This window comes from Bos grunniens, chromosome 5, assembly GCF_055505025.1.
Source record: "Bos grunniens cultivar Pamir isolate PY7600 chromosome 5, Bosgru_T2T1.0, whole genome shotgun sequence".
Taxonomy (NCBI): Eukaryota; Metazoa; Chordata; class Mammalia; order Artiodactyla; family Bovidae; genus Bos; species Bos grunniens.
In genome coordinates, this window is record NC_141169.1 from 18,697,891 (window position 1) to 18,716,798 (window position 18,908).

General features: G+C 36.3%; 1 protein-coding gene across 3 annotated transcripts in view; it reads left to right on the plus strand.

The window, feature by feature from the left end:
* The window catches only part of TMTC3 (transmembrane O-mannosyltransferase targeting cadherins 3), a 52,080-nt gene that overhangs the window by 7,090 nt on the left and 26,082 nt on the right, over positions 1 to 18,908 (plus strand). For all 3 annotated transcript variants that reach the window (XM_086403771.1, XM_086403773.1, XM_086403772.1), the window contains exons 2-7: positions 4,638 to 4,854; positions 7,767 to 7,985; positions 9,270 to 9,369; positions 9,567 to 9,682; positions 10,124 to 10,296; positions 18,182 to 18,434. In XM_086403771.1, coding sequence (XP_086259897.1) covers positions 4,657 to 4,854; positions 7,767 to 7,985; positions 9,270 to 9,369; positions 9,567 to 9,682; positions 10,124 to 10,296; positions 18,182 to 18,434 — 1,059 coding nt within the window. In that variant the 5' untranslated portion in view covers positions 4,638 to 4,656. The remainder of the gene's footprint in view (positions 1 to 4,637; positions 4,855 to 7,766; positions 7,986 to 9,269; positions 9,370 to 9,566; positions 9,683 to 10,123; positions 10,297 to 18,181; positions 18,435 to 18,908) is intronic.

The following is an 18,908-nucleotide window of genomic DNA, read 5'->3' on the forward strand; positions in this document are numbered from 1 at the left end:
TCCATACCATTTAGATATGCTAAATTGCTTCTGGATTCAAGATAAACCCTTCAATAATTTTTCTATACATCTTCAAAAGGTACAGCTAATTACCTTTCTGATGTGCTGGTTTCAATTTAGCATGTCTTTAAAAAGTGTCAGTCAGTCAGTTCAGTCCCTCGGTTGTGTCCAGCTCTTTGCGACCCCATGGACTGCAGCGCTCCAGGCCTCGCTATCAATCACCAGCTCCTGGAGTTTACTCAAACTCATGTCCATTGAGTCGGTGATGCCATCCAACCATCTCATCCTCAGTCGTCCCCTTCTCCTCTCACCTTCAATCTTCCTCAGCATCAGGGTCTTTTCCAATGAGTCAATTCTTTGCATCAGGTGGCCAAACTATTGGAGTTTCAGCTTCAACATCAGTCCTTCCCATCAATATTCAGGACTGATTTCCTTTAGGATGGACTGGTTGGATCTCCTTGAAGTCCAAGGGACTCTTCAAGAGTCTTCTCCAACACCACAGTTCAAAAGAACCAATTCTTTGGCACTCAAATTTCTTTATAGTCCAACTCTCACATCCATACATGACTACTGGAAAAACCATAGCTTTGATTAGACAGACCTTTGTTGGCAAGGTAATGTCTCTACTTTTTAATAAACTGTCTAGGTTGGTCATAGTTTCCTTCCAAGGATTAAGCGTCTTTTAATTTCATGGCTGCAGTCACCATCTGCAGTGATTTTCAGTTCAGTTCAGTTCAGTTTCTCAGTTGAGTCCAATTCTTTGCCACCCCATGAATCGCAGCACGCCAGGCCTCCCTGTCCATCACCATCTCCCGGGGTTCACTCAAACTCAACATCCATCGAGTTGGTGATGCCATCCAGCCATCTCAGTGATTTTGGAGCCCCCCAAAATAAGTCTATCACAGTTTCCATTGTTTCCCCATCTATTTCCCATGAAGTGATGGGACCAAATGCCATGATCTTCGTTTTCTGAGCTTTGAGTTTTAAGCTGACTTTTTCACTCTCGTCTTTCACTTTCATCAAGAAGCTCTTTAGTTCTTCTTCGGTTTCTGCCCTAAGTGTGGTATCATCTGCATATCTGAAGTTGTTGATATTTCTCTTGGCAATCTTGATTCCAGCTTGTGCTTCATCCAGCCCAGCATTTCTCATGATGTACTCTGCATATAAGTTAAATAAGCAGGGTGACAATATACAGCCTTAATGTACTCCTTTCCTGATTTGGAACCAGTCTGTTGTTCCATGTCCAGTTCTAACTGTTGCTTCGTGACCTGCATACAGATTTCTCAAGAGGCAGGTCAGGTGATCTGGTATTCCCATCTCTTAATGAAGTTTTCACAGTTTGTTGTGGTCCATACAGTCAAAAGGCTTTGGCATAGTCAATAAAGCAGAAGTAGATGTTTTTCTGGAACTCTCTTGTTTTTTTGATGATCCAGAGGATGTTGGCAATTTGATCTCTGGTTCCTCTGCCTTTTCTAAATACAGCTTGAACATCTGGAAGTTCACAGTTCACATAGTTTTGAAGCCTGGCTTGGAGAATTTTGAACATTACTGGCATGTGAGATGAGTGCAATTGTGCGGTAGTTGGAGCATTCTTTGGCATTGCCTTTCTTTGGGATTGGAATGAAAACTGACCTTTTCCAGTCCTGTGGCCACTGTTGAGTTTTCCAAATTTGCTGGCATATTGCATGCAGCACTTAAAAAGTTAAAGTTTTCTAAATTGTTCTTAACTGTAAAATAATTTAATACCTTCTCATAGGCTCTGTGTATGCATTTTTATACAAATCTTACATCTGATTGGAAGTCTCTTGTTCTTCTCTGATCTTTCCAGAACTCCTACAGATTTATCTCAGGTTCCAGATCTTCTGGCTCTATGAATGATACATTAATTTTCTGTTCCTACTGTAACACATGCCACAATGTGGTAGCTTAAAATAACAGATTCATTATTTTACAGGTCTGTAAGTCAGAAATCCTCAACAGGGCTGTAGTCCTTTGAGGAACTCTAATGAATAATGTGTTTCTTTGCCTGTTCCAGCTTCTGCCTGTACTTGTGGCCCCCAGCTAACCATCATATCACTCTGACCTCTGCTTTTTTTTTTTTGACTCCTGTGTCCCTCATTGACTTGTGAGGTTTCTTTTCATTGAATTGGCCCACCTAGATGGTCCAGGATAATATCCTCATCTCAAAATCCTAAATTTAGTCGCACCTGAGAAGTCTATTTTGCTATAAGGTAACCAGTCCATTCTAAAGGAGATCAGGCCTGGGTGTTCTTTGGAAGGAATGATGCTAAAGCTGAAACTCCAGTACTTTGGCCACCTCATGCGAAGAGTTGACTCATTGGAAAAGACTCTGATGCTGGGAGGGATTGGGGGCAGGAGGAAAAGGGGACGACAGAGGATGAGATGGCTGGATGGCATCACCAACTCGATGGATGTGAGTTTGAGTGAACTCCAGGAGTTGGTGATGGACAGGGAGGCCTGGCGTTCTGCGATTCATGGGGTTGCAAACAGTTGGACATGACTGAGTGACTGAACTGAACTGAACATATTCACAGGTTAAGATGGTTTACATATTTGGGGAGGGTTCCCTCCACAAGTGATAAACTAAAGTTATGCTAATGACACTACTCAAGCTAGAAAAGTAAATCATCAGCATCCTTATTTTTATAATAGGGTTGTTTCTTCAGTAACCTCCACTTCATATAGTTCTTTCTCCTCTATAAACATTGTTTCACTGGATTCTTTTTAAAGCAATAACTTAAATTATGCATTGTCATGTATGAATGAAGGCCAGTCTGTAGATTAAAGGCTTTTGTTACATTGGGAAAAAGGAAAACAGTGGTTTATATCTGGATCATAAACTGCTTCTATACCCCAGGGGCCAACCAGATAACATAAATCCATCGAATAACTCAACCTCAGTGAAAGATAATGGAACTGTAGTAAACTGGCTAGTATACAGTGAGCTTAAAGGCATTCAGACAGACATTTTAAAAAGACTTGATCAATCTGAGCAAGGCTTCAGGCTACAATTTTGGACTCTTGATGTAAGTAATAGTTGATCTTCAGATTCATAAGGTACTAAAACGTGAGATTTATCTACATTTTAGAAAACCCATGATCAGTGTCTTTTTAAGTATGTATTTGTTTTCCCACAAGGATTCATTTAGATCCTGCTGGGACATATCATACCAGGTTTTCTTCAGTTATCTTTGTTTCCCAGGTAACCTGACCTGTGACAGCTGAAGAAGTTAGCTGTCTAGTTAGCTAAAGAACATGAACGTGAAGTCGTTCAGTCATGTCCGACTCTTTGTGACCCCATGGAATGTAGACTACCAGGCTCCTCCCTCCATGGGATTCTCCAGGCAAGAGTACTGGACTGGGTTGCCATTTCCTTATCCAGGGGATTTTCCCGACTCAGGGATCAAACCCAGGTCTCCCACATTCCAGGCAGAGTCTTTAACTTCTGAGCCACCAGGGAAGGTTAAAGTTAGCTAAAGAGATAGGCTTAAAGATTGATTAATGTGATAAAGAACTGTAATAGAGGTATGAAAACACACATGAAAGAGAGTGAGTGAGTGAAGTTCTCAGTCCTGTCCGACTCTTTGCAGCTGCATGGACTGTAGCCTACCAGGCTCCTCCATCCAAGGAATTTTCCAGGCAAGAGTACTAGAGTGGGTTGCCATTTCCTTCTACCTTTGGAATATGGAGAGGTGGTCTACTAATGCTTCTTAGGTGGATGGTTTTAGAACAGAGTTTTAAAGAATTAATTCTCTGTGAGAATTAACATTCTGTCTTTATTTTACTTATTGTCCTTCTATTAAAACTGTTCAGTTCAGTTGCTCAGTCGTGTCCGACTCTATGCAACCCCATGAATCGCAGCACTCCAGGCCTCCCTGTCCATCACCAACTCCCAGAGTTCACTCAGACTCAGGTCCATCGAGTTGGTAATGCCATCCAGCCATATCATCCTCTGTCTTCCCCTTCTCCTCCTGCCCCCAATCCCTCCCAGCATCAGTCTTTTCCAATGAGTCAACTCTTCGCATGAGTTTCATGAGTTTCAGCTTTAGCATCATTCCTTCCAAAGAAATCCCAGGGCTGATCTCCTTCAGAATGGACTGTTTGGATCTCCTTGCAGTCCAAGGGACTCTCGAGTCTTCTCCAACACCACAGTTCAAAAACATCAACTCTTTGGTGCTCAGCTTTCTTCACAGTCCAACTCTCACATCCATACATGACCACTGGAAAAACCATAGCCTTGACTAGATGGACCTTTGTTGGCAAAGTAATGTCTCTGCTTTTGAATATGCTATCTAGGTTGGTCATAACTTTCCTTCCAAGGAGTAAGCGTCTTTTAATTTCATGGCTGCACTTATTAAAAAAAAAATGTTTATTTCATTTTGGGCTTCCCTTGTGCCTCAGAGGATAAAGCATCTGCCTGCAATGCAGACCTGAGTTTGATCCCTGGGTCAGGAAGATCCCCCTGGAGAAGAAAGTGGCAACCGACTCTAGTACTCTTGCCTGGAAAATTCTATGTATGGAGGAGCCTGGTAGGCTCCAGTCCATTGGATCGCAAAGAGTTGCACAGGACTGAGCAACTTCACTATTTCATTGTATCTTCATGTTCTTTTCCCCAGATCCTGTCCACAAGTGCTTATGGAAAAGATGGCTGATATTAACCTCAAAGAAGTAACCTTAATAGTTGGTGTGGTTGCTGTTTGCTATTGGAACAGCCTGTTTTGTGGTTTTGTTTTTGACGATGTTTCAGCAATACTGGATAATAAAGACCTGCATCCATCTACACCTTTAAAAACTTTATTTCAGAATGATTTCTGGGGGACCCCTATGTCTGAAGTAAGTATGAATTACTTATATGTATCTCAGATTTTAAAATGTTTTAGTAGTTTAGTTTTTTCTCAGATATTTCATATAAGACATGAATATTTGTAATAAATTAGATAGGAAGTAGAAAACGTGATTATTTTTTTTAAAGTAGTACCTGATACTTTCCTTGATTGTGTACCTTGGCTTAAATGTTTTAAAACTAATATATGTGTGTAAAAACAAAATGTATTAGGAGAACAATAAGGGCTGCTGCTGCTGCTCAGTCGCTTCAGTCGTGTCCGACTCTGTGCAGTTCCATAGACGGCAGCCCACCAGTCTTCTCCATCACTGGGATTCTCCAGGCAAGAACACTGGAGTGGGTTGCCATTTCCTCCTCCAATGCATGAAAGTGAAAAGTGAAAGTGAAGTTGCTCAGTCGTGTCCGATTCTTCGAGACCCCATGGACTGCAGCCTACCAGGCTCCTCCGCCCATGGGATTTTCCAGGCAAGAGTACTGGAGTGGGGTGCCATTGCCTTCTCTGACAATAAGGGCAATACATAACTATTTCTTGCTAACTGACTTCATTTCTTTTTTCTTTTTTATGACTCAAGCAAAGGAGATAACTGTTTGTGGTATATTTAACCATTTAAAAGGACTTCCCTAGTGGCTCAGTTGGTAAAAAATCCACCTGCAATGTGGCATACCTGGGATCGATCCTTCAGTTGGGAGGATCCTCTGGAGGAGGGCATGGCAACCCACTCCAATATTCTTGCCTGGAGAATCCCCATGGACAGAGGAGCACAGAGGGCTACAGTCCATGGGGTTGCAAAGGGTCAGACACAACTGAGCAACTAAGCATTAACCATTTAAAAATTATATAGCTTCATTACAGATTGAGTAAAAATGCAAAGTACACATATTAACTATTTTTCTGCAGAAAAAAATGATTTATTAAAAAGTTTAATTTGTGCCATATCTCATATCTAATAATTATTTTGATTTTATACTGAGAACCCAAAAGTTTAGGTTGTTTTTATGAAGGTATTTTTCCTGTGCTAGTAACTTTATTTTGAAGGTCAGTGTTAAACTATTAAGGACCAAACACCTGTCAGCTTAGGATCATATAGACTAGATTCTGATTTTAGTTGTATGATATAAAAGCTGTGTGAAGTAGGTGGGCACACAGCTTTTAGGTAATGAGGTATTTTCCAGATCTATAAAAGAATAAACTCTGAGGATTCATTAATTGTCTGTAATATGTAGCACATAGTTGTTGAAACATAGCATGTAACACTCTTTTTGTCATTTGTCATTCATGGCCCCTTTCCAAGTTCTCCAAACTTGGAAACTTCTCAAGAAGGGGTATGGAATCTTTCATTCTTTTAGTCACAAACAAGTATTTTTTTTTCTTACTAAAGAAGCAGGTTATTTATTTTCCTGCAGCCTTTCTGTTCTCACCCAATTCTAACCTTTAGAAGAAATGTCTTTTGATAACAAGGGAAAAATATGGTCCTGTTGTGATATTACTTTCTTGATAAATACTACATTATTTTCTAGATAATTCATTCCCCTGTACGCATACCCTCTGTCCCCAAATTATGCTAATATGTACTGTGGTTTTAATCATGATATTAGATTTTGACCTTAAAGGTGCTTTCTGGTATAAGTGATCTCAGTTCAGTACATTGCCTTAAAAACATTTCTGTATGTTTGAGGTGAAACCTGAAGGATGTACAGGAATTAGGCAAGAAAGAGAAAAACATTCGAGGTAGGTAGCACTCATGTTGTATGTAGTCAGTACAGACGGAGATATTAGAGTGCTATTAATTTCAAAATAAGAAATGTTTGGTTCTTGTGCTTCCCAGTGTTCCCTGTTGGGGATGAGCAGGCTTAAGTCTATAGATATAAAACAGAGTTATAGCGAAATACGGTAGATGTAGGAGAGCAAGGAATGTGAGTGTGGATGCCTTATATAAAATTACAAAAAAATGACTAGGATAATATTTTGTATCTTTTTAACTTGTGTGTTTTATTCTTAATCTGCTTTGATTTTGTCTTAGAGTAAAAATATTTCTTGTTAAATGTAACTTTTAGTTTATAAAGAAATTCAGTACCTAACATAAAATTTTATCTGCTACAAGTAGAGACCACTATAGCAAAGGTGTCTATTCTTTAAGAAAGTTTTTCTCTTATATCACTCCCTGTGTGGTACTTAGGAATTTTTGGTTTAATATATTCAGGTTTATACATTATGGAGGTGTTTTTTCATGAGACAACTAGGCAACCTTTTTGAGTCATTGTTATTTAAATGGCACTGGGCGATCATTCTATTCTTATGTTTCCTTTAGAAAATCTAGCCAGCAGTTACATGAATGTTTTTTGGTAATAGTTTGGGAAACAGGCTTTGGAGGGAAATCCTGTACTACAATTTGATTAATGCCACCATTATCCTATTTTCTTAATCTGGGTATTGAATTAATAGTCAAATGTTTTTCTTCTATTCTTTGATTACTTTATATCAGTGTGTGTATATATATGTGTGCGTGTGTGTGTGTGTATGGCATCACCAACTCAATAGACATGAGTCTGAGCAAGCTCCAGAAGTAGGTAATGGGCAGGGAAGCCTGGCATGCTGTGCAGTCCATGGAGTTGCAGAGTCAGACACAACTGAGCAACTGAACTGAACTCAACTATATATCAAAGAGGAAATTGCCTTGTTTTTGGACAAAGAAAGTAGGAAAACACACACACACACACACACACACACACAAAAACCCACGTAAAGCTATGTCTTAAATTTATGTTATTCTTGAGACTTTTATTATTTTATTGTTATTTCTCAGCCAAATGTAGATTCTTTAGTAGTAAAAGCAGTGATTAGTTTATGTATCCAGAAGAACCAGGATACTTTAATAATCAATGATTGTTTTTTTCCTTATAGGAGAGAAGCCACAAGTCTTACCGTCCCTTAACAGTATTGACATTTCGCTTAAATTATCTGTTCAGTGAACTAACACCAATGTCATATCATCTCCTAAATATGATTTTTCATGCTGTGGTTAGTGTGATATTTCTTAAAGTCTGCAGACTTTTTCTGAATAACCAGAGTAGTATGATTGCCTCTTTACTTTTTGCAGTGCACCCAATACACACAGAAGCAGTAAGTAAAATTTATTTTTTGCATTATTCCTACACATGACTATGATGGTATATGTTCTTAAGGAAAAAAAAATTAACCATGACTTCAAGTGTTTAAAGACTCCTTAATTTGGTACAGTGTCTTACCTTCCTAGTGCACAAGATATAGCTTTCCTAGTGTGTAAAATTTTTCAGTTTAAAACAATTTTTGAAACATAAACATTTAATGTGTAATTATTCAACTTTAGCAATGTAAAGTATAAATGAATACAGTTCTTTTCTTTGCTAATTTTTTTTGTGAATAAAGATTTTAAGTATTTGTCAACTTGGCTTTGTGTTTCAAAGGACAGAAAATAATAAGAGAAACTTATGTAAGGCATGAAAATGTATCAGAATACATGCAAATATAAGCAGACATCCTAACAAATGATGTTCAGTAATTTCATATTATTTATTACCACGAGTTTAAAAATTGTGCGCTGTCTCTACTATTGTCAGTATGCTTATGACCAACACATATTCAAATTATAACCTTACTTAATTCCGTAGTCTTGAGACTCCAAAATTGCCTCTCAGCAGAGCAAGGAGGACTCTATTCAGTTGTTGTATTACAAGCTTTTAGTTTGAAACAATAATCTGTGTATTTAAACTTTGCAGAGTTGTGTTTGTGTGTTGCAGGGGCGTTGTGTGTCTCTCCCAATATCCTGAACCTTTTGGTTTCTAACTGAACATTTTTCTATACATCTGCAAAGATGCTAGGTTGTTTTAAGTTTTATAGTGAGTTCAGAACACTTTAAAGGGAGTTTGGGGGGATTTTATATTTAAATTTTTTTGAGTTTAAAAGGATATTTTAAAGTGTATTATCTTTTTAAACTTTTCAGGTTTTATTTGTGAGATACGATGCATTGTGTTGAGTTTATTATATACTTATATTTTAAGAACACTTGTATTTAAAAAAAATTTAGAACTAAGTCTAGATGGTATACTATATAATTTTGTAAGATGTTACTATTGAAGGAAGCTGGGTAAAGGGTAAACAAGGGCCTCTCTGTACTATTTCTGCAACTTCCTCGGAGTCTATAAATATTGATAGTTAAAATAATAAAAGTTACTGATGAATATATTTTTATGTAAGATACACAAGTTCACCACCTGAGGGCACTCAAGGAATGCCTATAAAACAGAAATGTGCACTTGATAAGTTACAGCAGCTTAATTTCTAATTAAACTACTGTTACAATTATATATAGTTAAAATTTCAAAATGCTTTTCATTAATATGGACCTCCCTGCCTTTCCTTTTCTAGGTAACAGGTGTTGTAGGAAGAGCAGAACTTCTGTCATCTATCTTTTTTCTAGCTGCATTTTTGTCATATACTAAATCAAAAGGACCAGATAATTCCATAGGTAAATGTCTAATATTCAATACTTTTCCTTTAGCTGTAAAACTCAAATTATATATATTAATGTATTTTTTGAATATATAAAGCAGAAATTGCTTACAACATTTGAAGTTTTTCAGTAATATCTAATTGTCTTATTCTTTAATGATATTATAAAATTGTTTTTGTGTGTTTTTATATTTTTCTGTTCCTGAATTGTAGTGTGGACTCCAATTGCATTGACAGTTTTTTTAGTGGCTGTTGCAACACTGTGTAAAGAACAAGGAATAACAGTTGTGGGAATTTGCTGTGTATATGAAGTATTTATTGCCCAAGGGGTAAGGAGAAATATAAATTTCCTTGTTGCTGTCTTTTATACTATTTGAATCAAATTCTAATGAATTTATTTTCTAAATGTATCATCATATAAATTGCTTTACCAATAATATTTAGCAAAAATTTGCAAAAAACAAGCATGTTTTGCCTTCATACCCACTGAATATTACTTAACATTTTATATTACACTTTCAGTTTTTTAAGGACAGATTTTTAAGTTTCAGTAAAGGAACTATAGGGCAGTTTGGGAAAGCACCCAGTAATACTGCATAGTGTAATTCATTATTGGATAAGACTTTGGGGCTCAGTTTTATTCATTATCAGTTCCATGTTGATTTTATAATTATAGTCAATTTTTATTTAATCTTGCAATTAGAAAGTACAGTTGTTGAAAACATTACAATAAATTGCTATTTTTTACTTAAATTTTTTTCTTTTTCTAGTATACTTTGCCATTGTTATGTACTACTGCTGGACAGTTTCTTCGTGGAAAGGGTAGTATTCCATTTTCTATGCTGCAGACACTAATAAAACTCATTGTCTTGATGTTCAGTACCCTGTTACTTGTTGTGATTCGAGTCCAGGTTATTCAGTCGCAACTTCCAGTGTTCACCAGGTATGACATTCTGGTTCTTTTTGTATTTTTCCTTTTTTTTAACTTTGAGTTTTAAGTGATTGCAAATGTTCCAGAAAGTCTTTGATTTACATTAAGGTTTTTTAACAGCTTTATTGAGTTATAATTTATACTTTTTAAGAATCCTCATGTATTTAAAATGTTCAGATTAATAGGTTTTGACATACATGTACACTCTTGGAAGCATCAGTCAAAATAATGATCCCCCAGTTGGTTAAGTGTTAAGTCTTCCATATCCTTAGTCATTTTTGTCTACTTGCTCTATTAATTATTGAGAAAAGGATGTTGAAATCTCTGACTGTAACTGATCAGAGTTACAAACTGACTGATTTGTCTATTTCTCCTCAGTTCTGACAATTTTTGCTTCCTGTATTTATTGTAAAACTAAAGTATATCAATATTTAGGATTTTAATGTTTTCTTGATGTATTGATCCCTTTATCATTATTAAATGAGCTTCTTTATCCCTGCTAATAGTCTTTACTAAGAAATTCACTTTTCCTTATATTAACTACTCCAGCTGTCTTTTGTTAGTGATAAACGGTTTATCTTTTTTCATCTCTTTACCTCTTAATTCTATCTATATCTTTATATTTAAAGTAGATTTTTTTATAGGCTACATATAGTTGGGTCTTCCTTTTTTGTTTGGTCAGATAATCTGTCTTTTAAATGGTAGGTTCAGCTGTCTGATACAGTTTGTTGTAAATCTACCATCTTGCTAATTGTTTTCTCTTTGTCTCATCTGTTCTTTGTTCCATTTTTTCTGTGTTTTGAATTGAATGTTTTATATTACTCCATTCTTATCTCCTTGTTGGCTTATTAGCTATAAATCTTCCCTGTGTATTTTTAGTGATTGCTTTAGGGGTATTTTTGGTTTACATCATTTGTTTATCACAATTTATCTTTAAGGAATATTATAATTGTATGAATATAAATTATAAATGTCAGTATATATAGTACAAATACAATAAATAAGTTTATATATAAACACTTTAAATAATAACATAGCCTTTGTGCTAGTTGCATATGTTTTTACTGAGTATACATTATAAATCCCACAATACATTGTTAATTTTTACTTTAAACAGTTATCTTTGGAAGAGATTAAACTTAGAAAAATTTTTGTTTTACCCTGTAGAGTTACCATTTCTAGTGTTCTTCCTTTGTTAGATCAAGATTTTCATCTGGTACCATTTTTCCTTGTGACTGAAGGACTTTCTTTGACATTTCTTGACCATGTAGGACTGCGCTGGTGATGAATTCTTTAAGCTTTTGAAAGGTCAGTTTTCATTCCAATCCCAAAGAAAGGCAATGCCAAAGAATGCTCAAACTACCGCACAATTGCATTCATCTTACACGCTAGTAAAGTAATGCTCAAAATTCTCCAAGCCAGGCTTCAGCAATATGTGAACTGTGAACTTCCTGATGTTCAAGCTGGTTTTAGAAAAGGCAGAGGAACCAGAGATCAAATTGCCAACATCCGCTGGATCGTGGAAAAAGCAAGAGAGTTCCAGAAAAACATATATTTCTGCTTTATTGACTATGCCAAAGCCTTTGAGTGTGTGGATCACAATCAACTGTGGAACATTCTGAAAGAGATGGGAATACCAGACCACCTGATCTGCCTCTTGAGAAATTTGTATGCAGGTCAGGAAGCAACAGTTAGAACTGGACATGGAACAACAGACTGGTTCCAAATAGGAAAAGGAGTTTGTCAAGGTTGTATATTGTCACCCTGTTTATTTAACTTATATGCAGAGTACATCATGAGAAACGCTGGACTGGAAGAAACACAAGCTGGAATCAAGATTGCTGGGAGAAATATGAATAACCTCAGATATGCAGATGACACCACCCTTATGGCAGAAAGTGAAGAGGAACTCAAAAGCTTCTTGATGAAAGTGAAAGTGGAGAGTGAAAAAGTTGGCTTAAAGCTCAACATTCAGAAAATGAAGATCATGGCCTCCAGTCCCATCACTTCCTGGGAAATAGATGGGGAAACAGTGGAAACAGTGTCAGACTTTATTTTTCTGGGCTCCAAAATCACTGCAAATGGTGACTGCAGCCATGAAATTAAAAGGTGCTTACTCCTTGGAAGGAAAGTTATGACCAACCTAGATAGCATATTCAAGAGCAGAGACATTACCTTGCCAACAAAGGTTCGTCTAGTCAAGGCTATGGTTTTTCCAGTGGTCATGTATGGATGTGAGAGTTGGACTGTGAAGAAGGCTGAGCACTGAAGAATCGATGCTTTTGAACTGTGGTGTTGGAGAAGACTCTTGAGAGTCCCTTGGACTGCAAGGAGATCCAACCAGTCCATTCTAAAGGAGATCAGCCCTGGGATTTCTTTGGAAGGAATGATGCTAAAGCTGAAACTCATGAAACTCATGCGAAGAGTTGACTCATTGGAAAAGACTCTGATGCTGGGAGGGATTGGGGGCAGGAGGAGAAGAGGACGACAGAGGATGAGATGGCTGGATGGCATCACTGACTCGATGGACGTGAGTCTGGGTGAACTCCGGGAGTTGGTGATGGACAGGGAGGCCTGGCATGCTGTGATTCATGGGGTCGCAAAGAGTTGGACACGACTGAGCGACTGATCTGATATATAATACCTTTGTTTTACCTTTATTTTTGAAAGATATTTTCCTTGAGTGTAGAATTCTACAATGCTGGTTTTCATTCACTAATCTAAAAATATTACTCTATATTCTGTGGCTTGTGTTATGTTAAATGGAAAATCTTTTCATCCTTATCTTTATGTTTCTGCATGTAGTATGTCTTTTTTTTTCAATCCTTGCTTTTAATAGTTTCTCTTTATTGTTTCTCTTCTCTGTATTTTTTAATTGAGGCATAATTAACATGTAGCATTGTATTAGTGTACAACATAATGAATCTTATACATACACACACAAATGATTACCATAATAAATTTAGTCAACATCTGTCACCACACATAATTACCAAAAAGTTTTTTTTTTTCTTTTGATGAGAACCTTTAAGATCTACACTCTTAGCAACTTTCAAATATATGATACAGTATTGTTAACTACACTCATGATGCTATACATTGCAACTTCAGGACTTATTGTACAACACAGTTTGGGTGAAAATGGCCAAAAGTTGCAAGCTTTCAGTTACTGTTTGTTTTATCTTCATGTTTCTTGTGCTTAGGTTAATTTAGCTTTTTAGAATATGTAACTCTTACTTCATTACATTTTAGAATTGTTTCAGTTATAAACTTCTTGAAATATTTTTTTCTTTGCTCTCCCTTCTTCCTCTGGGGCACCAATTACATGTATTTTAGGCTTCTTGAAGTAATACTGTTACTCTGTATTTATTCCTCTTCCCTCCAAAGCCATTTTTCCCATTTTCATTTTGGATAATTTCTTCCATTGTAGCTTCAAGCTTACTAATTTTTTTCTGCATGTCTAATCTGTCCTTAATTTCTTTTATTTTTCATCTCAGACATTTTCATCTCTATTTGAGTTCTGTTTGAGGTGTGTGTGTGTGTGCGCGCGCGCGTGTGTATTCCATGTTTCTGACTGTTTTAGCTCTTTAATGTCCTTTTCCACTGATTTTGTCATCTGTGTAATTTCCTGGTCAGTTTAGATTGAATAATTTTTCTCCTCATGGATTGTATTTTTCTATCTCTTCACATGCTTGGTAGTTTTTCTAATAGGTACTGTATCTGATTTTACCTAATGTATTCCTATAAATATTGTAGAGCATTGTTCTCAGATGCATGTAAGTTATTTGAAAGATGTTTCGTCTTCTAGTCTTGCTTTTAAGCTTTGTTTTAGGAGACCATAGCAGTGTTTGTTGTTGTTTAATAGCTAAGTCGTGTCTGGCTCTTTTTGCAACCCCATGGACTATAGCCTGCCAGGCTCCTCTGTCCATGGGATTTTCAGGCCAGAATCCTGGAGTGAGTTACCACTTCCTTCTCCAGGGTATCTTCCCTACCCGAGGACTGAACCCACTTCTGCATTGGCAGGAAGATTCTTACCACTGAGCCACCTGGGAAGCATAGCAACATTTAGGATAAGGATAATTTTGCTCCTTTGCTGACACAAGACCCTTCTGACTTCTCTACTTGATAGACTTTGCATTATGAGGATTTCCACTCTGGCTGCTGAAGAACTGTTCCTAGTTGTGAGTTTTTATCTAATCCTTTCAGAAGGTACTTTCCAAACTGTATTTTCCTAGACCTGTTGTAACAATTTACCAGAAACTGAGTGGCTTAAAGAGCAGGAATTTATTCTCTCATGGTGCTGGAGGCCAGAGTCCAAAAATCAAGGTACCAGGCACAGTTGGTTCCTTCTGAAGGCTCTGGGAAAGAATCTGTTCTATGCCTCTTTCCTAGCTTCTGGAGGTTGCTGGCAATCTTTGACATTCCTTGGCATGTTGCTGTATCATTGTAATCTGTTCTGTCTTTGCCTAGCCTTTTTCCCTGTGTGTTTCTCTGTATTTTCTCTTCTTTGTATAAGAACATCAGTCATTAGATGGTGCTGTGCTGTGTTTAGTCGCGCAGTCATGTCCCACTCTTTGCAACCCCGTAGACTGCAGCTTGCCAGGCTCCTCTGTCCATGGGGATTCTTCAGGAAGGAGTACTAGAGTGTGTCACCATGCCCTCATTAGACAGTGGGCCCACCCTTAATCCATTATGACCTCATCTTAACTATAACTGAATTGACAAAGACCTACTTGCTAATAAAGTCACATTCTGGTGTTGTGGGTAGACATAAACTTTGGAGAAACAGAAATCAACCCACTATACTGTCCTTAGGTATTTCTTTGTATATATATGCTGATCAGTTCTCAATAGTACTGAAAACTGGAGAGAAATCCTTTACAGATATGAGTTCTCTTTCTCAACAGTTTTCTTCTCCCTGGTATTCTACCTGCTAATTCTAACCCCCCTGGACTTCTAGGGCTCCCAGCTTCATCTTTTCAATTTAGGGATACAAATGGTCTCCACTCAGATTCTCTCTTGCTACTGCACAGACTAAAAATTCTATCCAAGTTCTAAACTCTTTAGATAGGGCTCCCCTCATCTGTTTTTTTGTTTTTGTTTTTGTTTTTTCCTATCAATCGAGTGTCATTGTCTTTCTTTGCTCGATGCTTAGAATGTTAAAGGAAGTTTTAATTTTCCATTTTTTTTATTTGTTTAAGGCTAGAAGCAAAAGTTATACTGAATTTTAACATTCTTATCTTTTTTTCCTGCTCTCATCGCATTTTTCCATTTCACCTCACTCATCCAAAGTTTAAAAGAAAATTTACAAAGTTACCTATTCATAGTTTTGTTCAAGTGACTGACATTACATGCAAGAACTTTTTTTTTAAACAAAATCCCAACATTTTTCCATTATAGGTTATTACAAGATACTGAATATAGTTCCCTTTGCTATGCAATAGGACCTTGTTTATCTCTTTTATATATAGTAAGGTATATCTGTTAAATCCAAGCTCCTAATTTATCCCTCCCTCACCTTTTCCCCTTTGGTAGTCATATATTTGTTTTCTATGTCTGTGAGTCTGTTTCTGTTTAGTAAATAAGTTCACTTGTATCATCTTTTAGATTCTACAAAAAAGTGATATCATATGGTATTTGTTTTTCTCTACCTAATTTACTTCACCAAGTATGATAATCTCTAGGTCTGTCCATGGTGGAGAAGGCAATGGCACCCCACTCCAGTACTCTTGCCTGGAAAATCCCATGGACAGAGGAGCCTGGTGGGCTCCAGTCTGTGGGGTCACTAAGAGTCGGGCACGACTGAGCAACTTCACTTTCACTTTTCACTTTCATGCATTAGAGAAGGAAATGGCAACCCACTCCAGTGTTCTTACCTGGAGAATCCCAGGGACAGAGGAGCCTAGTGGGCTGCCATCTATGGGGTCGCACAGAGTCGTGTAAATGGCATTATTTCATTGTTCTTTTATGTCTGAGTAATATTCTATTGTATAATAATTATCCTTAATAGCATTTTTTTCTATAAAGAATATTTAAACATTTTACCTCCAGAATTTTTACTTCTGAGTCTAGCCATGCTAAACTAAAAGCTCATTTAAGCATAATAGTGTGGAAAATAGATTGAATTGTAGATAGATATTTTGTATTTCCTTCTTCACTCCTTAATGTTTCCTGTTTATCATTTGTTTTAGGGAATTTGAATCAACTCTTTTGCATCTCTAGTTCTATAATATGACAATGTGCCTTATAGGTGTGAATGTATTCATTTTTTGTATATATATGTAGATGGGTATATGGAGTATGTTATGTTTACACTGTATTTTCCAAATATAAGCATTTTAAAATGTGTGTATATGTACTTGTGTTATATAAATTTTATTCTGTTATCCTTTGAGGGTGATTATAATATGATTAGACTTGGTTTGACATATATTCTTTGACTAAAGTTCGATTATCAAATAATTTATCCTAAATAGTTAATTTTTTAAATGAACTCTGAAAAGTGGATGACAGGAAAAAGTTTTGTGTTCAGTTTTGTTGGTCATGTTGAGAATTCAAATCCTGACTTTCAAGATTTAGTATTTTTCATACATGTATATATTGAAGTATGAAAGTTTTGGAGAAGGAGTTGGCTACCCACTCCAGTATTCTTGCCTGGAGAATCCCAAGGACAGAGGAGTCTGGAGGGCTTCAGTCCATAGGGTTGCAAAGAGTAGGACACGACTGAAGTGACTTAGCACAGCATGAAAGTTTAGAAAATATTATTTGTTCAAATAATAATTCATTTTTCTCAACCAGTTGATATTTTTAAGAAGACCAAGTCAAATAAGTGATAGAGGTTGATTTTTCCTTGACTTACTCATTTTAAAATGAGAATTGGGTTTTTAAGCAACTATATTAGAGGAAGGAGAGATACTCAGTCGTGTCCAACTCTTTGTGACCCCATGGGCTGTGGCTCACAGGCCCCTTCTGTCCATGGAATTCAGGCAAGAATTTGGGAGTGGGTGGCCATTCCCTTCTCCAGGGGATCTTCCTGACAGGGATTGGACCTACCTTGCAGGCGGATTCTTTACCATCTGAGCCACTAGGGAAGATTTAAACAACTATATGTTAACACAATTTAGATATGTTAATACAATTTAAAACATAGTGTAAAGAATTAAAAATCTGAAGTGATTAATTTAAATGTACTTTTAAAAAATGATTTGACTTAATTTGCAGTAAACAGACTAATAATATATCATGGCCTATATAAACTAGGATATAAGTTTGTATTAAGTAGAGCACAAATAAAATGTTCCATAGGGCTGTGAAGTTACTACTCTGTACTAGAATTTGGTTTTTAGCTTTGTAGAAATCAAAAAGAAAAAGCTCATAGGTGATTTAGTTCTCTCTGTTTGTGACAAAAGAAAACATAGAAATTCTTTCTAGAAAACATAGTTTTCATTAGCATTTGGTGATGAAAGAAACATCTCTTAAAGGAAAACATTAGTGTTCTCAGAAGCATTCATACAACACATACAACAATGAATCGTACAAAACTTTTCTTATGATGTTGAAGCAGAAAGCCATAGTTTAATAAAAGCATTTCTGCAGAATGTCATAATATTATAGAATACCTGTCTGAAGCATTCTCATAATAAACTAGAAATAGGTAACCTGCTTGCCCCTCAAACAGTTCTTCATAAATATCATTCCTCTTAACTAGACATTTCATAAAGAGATTTGAACTCAGGCAAGAATCTAAGGTATCCATAAAAAGTTTATGTCTTTAACAAGATTACATGTAAAATGCCGGTCTTCTTGTTGTTGTTCAGTATTTGTATCTTTTATATATTAACTTTGTGTTTAAAGTGTTTTAATTTCAGTAACTTTTTTTTTCCCATTCTTTATACAGGTTTGATAACCCAGCTGCTGTAAGCCCAACTCCTACAAGGCAGCTAACTTTTAACTACCTGCTTCCTGTGAATGCTTGGCTTCTATTAAATCCTTCAGAGCTCTGCTGTGATTGGACCATGGGAACAATACCACTGATAGAGTCGTTTCTAGATGTTCGAAATCTTGCCACATTTATTTTTTTTTGCTTTTTGGGAGCTTTGGGAGTATTTAGTCTCAGATATCCTAGTAACTCCTCCAAGACCGTTTTAATGGTAAGAAAGTTTCTTAAATTTTCAGATAATACTATATTCAGTTTATTGAGTGCCTTTACTTTTTCAAAAGCATCTTTGAAAAATTGCTGTCTTTGTTCATGTCATCCTAATTTATGAACTTATTTTAGGCTATCCTGTAATTTTATGTCAGATTTTGCTTAATGCTGCACATTCAGCATGTGACACAAAGAGTGATTATGAATTTCCCTAATTTAGTGGGATCTCTGAAATCATGGAGCATCCTTTTTAGCATTAATTTTTTTTAATATTTTTTTTAATATTTCTTACCTTTACCCCACTAGATTATACATCCTTTTAAAGAAATGAATTAGTCAGTATACTGTATACTTCTTTGTTTTCTTGGCACAGAGAAGAGGATCATGTAAGATAAGCCCCTAGAAATGCATAGCTCTTTATTTTTCATTAGCAAAACTTTAATTACTCCCTGAAGTATTTCTTACTGTGTTCAGAGAA